Here is a 4611-nt window from a genome sequence, read left to right on the forward strand (position 1 = left end):
AAACCCGATCAAAAAAAAAAAAAAAAAAAAAAAAAAAAAAAAAATCTCATGAAAGGAATTGATCTTACTCCAAAAAACACCTGTTAATCTTGTAACTGCAAATAACATTTGATTTGATGTATGTTAAACACAAGAAACCTTTACAAACATTAGGCTATTTAGTTCCTTTCAGTCCACAACAAATCCTTTACATTTAACGGAATTACAGAAGAATGACAATATAAGCAGCTATAAAATTATATAAGCTATAAACAAAAGCTAGTGGCATTATAAACCGCACACAAATGTCAAGCAAAGCTGAAACGGCATTGGCCTCGCGAGCCTCTCATTCGAAATACTCATGTGTTTGGTTAAACTATTTAGCCTAAACATGGCTTTACGTCACTCATGTTTCAATATTTGCTAAAAATCCTTCACATGCATAAAAACGTTTGTTTGGACACTGCATGCTGATTTCACAGCAGACCTTTTAAAATAGTGTGACTTGTTTGGTTGACTGCATTTTAGTTTGACGATGAATAGCTGAAAAGTCAAGCAATGCTGGATCTAATGTTTGTGCGTGCGGCACCAGTGCGATCAGATGGATTAAATCAAAGAGACACAAAATGCATTTTGAGTGTTACAAAAACGAGCATAGCCTGTGCTTGTGAGCTCAGGATGGCTCAAAAGAACTCCAATGATCCAAACAATATTCAGAATCTAGACAATTTATTGCAAAATGAGTCACAGGAAATTAAGGATAATTTCGCCACTGGAGACAACTGTATGGGTACCATCTGCTCGTTTCGCAGCATCTCTCCCTGCAAGAGAGAAGAAAGTCAGAAAAGGGCTCAAGTACGCCTCAGACTATTAAGTAGAAGTACTCACTCTTCCGGTTACAACTCTGAACACAAGAGTCTGAAGTTGGGGTACAAACTGATGTACTGCAATGAACGAAAACCTAGCAGAGAACAGATTTAGACCAAGTATTTTAGCATGAAATTGTATTTTAGGCCAAGCCAAATACAAAAAGGGCGGAAACAGAATTACCGTCTCCATTAAGGGAGCCAAAGTTGCAGGTTCCACAAAAGTGAACATTTTGAGTACAAATCGTTTGTAGTGGGTTGGAAACGGCAGACCTGAAGACCCATCCACAGGGATCAGAGTCGTCAGGTAACGGTCATCCTGGTAAGGACAACTGCACAATAGCAAATTATAAACAATTCTATCCAGCAGTGTTACACTGAAAAGGTCACCTTAGTGGTTACCCGTTCACAAGAAGATCCCACTGGGGCAGGCTCTGAGGGTCAGGCTTTGAGGTTGCCCAGCAGCGACCCAAAGTCAGAACAATGTTGGGGTCGGTCCTCTCTAGAACACGCACTTCAACATAGACTGACTCCTGCAGGACTTTTGTCACAGGATACTCAGCGTCACCATAGTATGAGGAGTATGCTTGATCCTCTGCACAAGTCAGACAACGCGCATTAAGAGCAAGTCCAGTTTTAAGTGAACAAGATTTAAAAAGAAAAAAACACCTTACCTTCCACACATCCCTTAGCAAAACACTGTCCATTAGCCAGTCTAAGCTCCACTCTCAGAGGTCCAGGAGCAGCCACAGGAGGAGGAGGAGGAACAGTGTTGACTTCAACAACTAGTGCCTCAACACCGGTGCCAGAATATCTACACTGGAAGAGGAGCCTGAACGGGGAAGAACTCAAGTTAGAAGACCTAGACCAAGAGTCATGACACCAATTAAGTTACAATTACTCACTCATAATGGCTGTCCCTTGTGATGGAGCCTAGTGGTCCAACACCTACTTCATAGGTAGAAGTCATTCTGTTTTCATAGACTAGAACGTCACCATCCATCTGCAAGGAAGTTAAACTTAAACAAGCAGATACGTGCTGCATACTGTAGCATATCAGATACTAACCATCATTGTGGTGCCACAAGCAGTGACAGGGAACTGGTAAATAGCAAAAGCTGCAGTGGTGCCAACAGGACCACAAGGAGGGTCAATTCCTCCCAAAAGGAAGATGGAGTCCAAGCTCAGCCTTGGAAGGGTTGCATCTCTCATTGCCACAACTACAAACTGCCCATCTCTTGTACACTGGACAGTCACTGGCAAGGAACAAGAAAGCCAATAGGAAAACAAAAAACACCAAGTTCAAGCATGCATAAGGATTGTCATGTTCTAAAGTAGAGTCTAACATTTAGAGAAACGATCACAATTCTCAAGTCATACACATACCCGCTTTGCCGTAGTAGCACTGTTGTCCATCAAAACAGCAGTTTATAGCAGCACAGTTTGCAGGAGAAATGTCAGGCTCTCCACACTGCACCTTCTCATAGTCTTCCACATTACACTTCTGAAAAGGATCTGCCTGAGGAACTGATTGTTTAGCATTAAAACTCAAAGAAGACTGCTGTCCAGGTAACTGGAAGGCTTGTTGACTTTGTGCTAGTGAATATGCAGTACACAAACGACTAGTGATACAAAGTACCACAATTTGCAAGAAGCTCCAAAGTACTGCCATTGTTCCAGAACCAAACACAACTACTTAGCACCTGCAAACAGCTATTTTTAAAGGGTGATAATTAGCCACCTTTGAACGTTTCTCCGCCTCAGTATTTACCACCAATTAGCACCCAGCCCTGATTCATCAAGATCTGCAGCGTTTCTGCTGGCCTCACAAGGTTTGATAAGCTATGTCACGCTATGAAACCATTGTACTCTTAAATTGTGTTAATGTGCTAATTCAGTGATTAATTCAAGGTCTCATACATATCAAAGGATTATTTTATTCAAATGTAAAATACCCCCCACTTCAGCTAACATGTTTTTGGTCCTCCCTCAAAAAGTAGTTTTCAACTCTTGTGGCTTTTTGATTTGACACAGATGATTATTTTTGAAATAATCAAAATTAGGCAAGTTTAATCATTTTGTTATACGTTGATGGTTGTATTTTTCTGTCTTTTATCTCTGTTTATCTCTGTTTTTATCTTCTGTTTTTTATTCCTGTCAGTGTTGTATAAGGGTTTTGTATGCATAATTTTAACCCTAGAATGTGATCAAACAGTTTAAAATAGCTGGGCTAAAATGTTTAACAATTTTTATGTCTGCAGAAATATGTTAATTCAGTATATATATTGTGCCACTGGTCACAAAACATTTTTTCGCACACTTTTCCAAAACATTTTCAAAAAATAATTATTTATTATTTGAAAGGGTTACTAATGACACATCATTTGAATATTTTCATGTCTGGGAAAAATGTGGGATTAAAGGGTTAAAAGTGATGACATTGAATATTCGTCCAATTGATGAAAAACAATAAAACTGACCTATAAATTTAATACATTTCATTCAGGACATGCATTATCCCCTTCCCTCTCTCTGAAGAGGTTCAAAGAATGTTCTCTAGCTTAAAAAAAGTGCAAAAAATAAAAATCTCCATACTCGTTGTTGCTGTTTACAGAGCTGAGGATTGTCACAGTGACAGGTGTGATTTCTCAAAACACTTATTTAAGTGATATCTATCAGGTTTATTTTGAGTAGCAAAAAGCGAATTTCACTAGCCACACCCAGGCCTGATTACTGTCAGACCTGTTGAATCAAGAAATCACTTAAATAGAACCTATCTGACAAAGTGATGCATTATTAAAGAGCAACACATCATTCCGCGATCTAAAGCAATTCTAGAAAAGATAAGAAACAAAATAGTTGACATGTATCAGTCTAGAAAGTGTTATAAAGCCATTTCTAAGGCTTTGGGTCTCCAGTGAACCACGGTCAGAACCATTATCCACAAATGGAGAAAACTTGAATCAGTGGTGAACCTTCCCAGGAGTGGCTCACCTACCAAAATTACTCCAAAAGCACAATGACGACTCATGCAGGAGGTCATAAAAGAACCCAGAACAACATCTAAAGAACTGCAGTCCTCACTTGCCTCAATTAAGGTCAGTGTTCATGATTCAACAATAAGAAAGAGACTGGGAAAAAACGGCATCCATGGGAGAGTTTCAAGGCAAAAGCCACTGCTGACCAAAAAGAACACAAAGGCTTGTCTCACATTTTCCAAAATTATCTTGATTATCCCCAAGACTTGGCAAATATTCTGTGGACAGATGAGACAAAACTTTTGGAAGGTGTGTGTCCCGTTACATCTGGCGTAAAACCAACACAGCATTTCATAAAAGGAACATCATACAAACAGTCAAACGTGGTGGTAGTGCGATGGTCTGAGGCTGCTTTGCAGCTTCAGGACCTGGACGACTTGCCATAATTGATGGAACCATGAATTCTGCACTCTATCAGAAAATCCTGAAGGAGAATGTCCGGCCATCAGTTTGTGACCTCTAGCTCAAGCGCACTTGGGTTATATGCAGCAGGACAGTGATCCCAAACACACCAGCAGATCCACCTCTGAATGGCTCAAGAAAAACAAAATTAAGGTTTTGGAGTGGCCAAGTCGAAGCCCGGACTTAAATCCAATTGAGATGCTGTGGCATGACCTGAAACAGTCCATTCATGCTCTAAAAATGTGGCTGGATTAAAACAATTCTGCAAAGAAGAGTGAGCCAAAATTCCTCCACAGCAATGTGAAGGATTCATTGCCAGTTATCGC

General features: G+C 39.9%; 1 protein-coding gene across 1 annotated transcript; it reads right to left on the reverse strand.

The window, feature by feature from the left end:
• Positions 1-723: 723 nt before the first annotated feature.
• On the reverse strand, positions 724-2517 carry LOC306877432 (zona pellucida sperm-binding protein 4-like; the record flags this gene model as incomplete). The annotated part of the gene is made up of 8 exons (XM_079429207.1): positions 724-800; positions 868-940; positions 1030-1177; positions 1248-1440; positions 1520-1677; positions 1751-1848; positions 1914-2101; positions 2232-2517. The coding sequence occupies 8 exons, from the start codon at positions 2515-2517 to the stop codon at positions 724-726; spliced, it is 1221 nt and encodes a 406-aa protein (XP_079285333.1).
• Between the last annotated feature and the right edge of the window lie 2094 nt (positions 2518-4611).

The sequence above is a fragment of the Barbus barbus genome (genome assembly GCF_936440315.1).
Source record: "Barbus barbus genome assembly, chromosome: 11".
Lineage (NCBI taxonomy): Eukaryota > Metazoa > Chordata > Actinopteri > Cypriniformes > Cyprinidae > Barbus > Barbus barbus.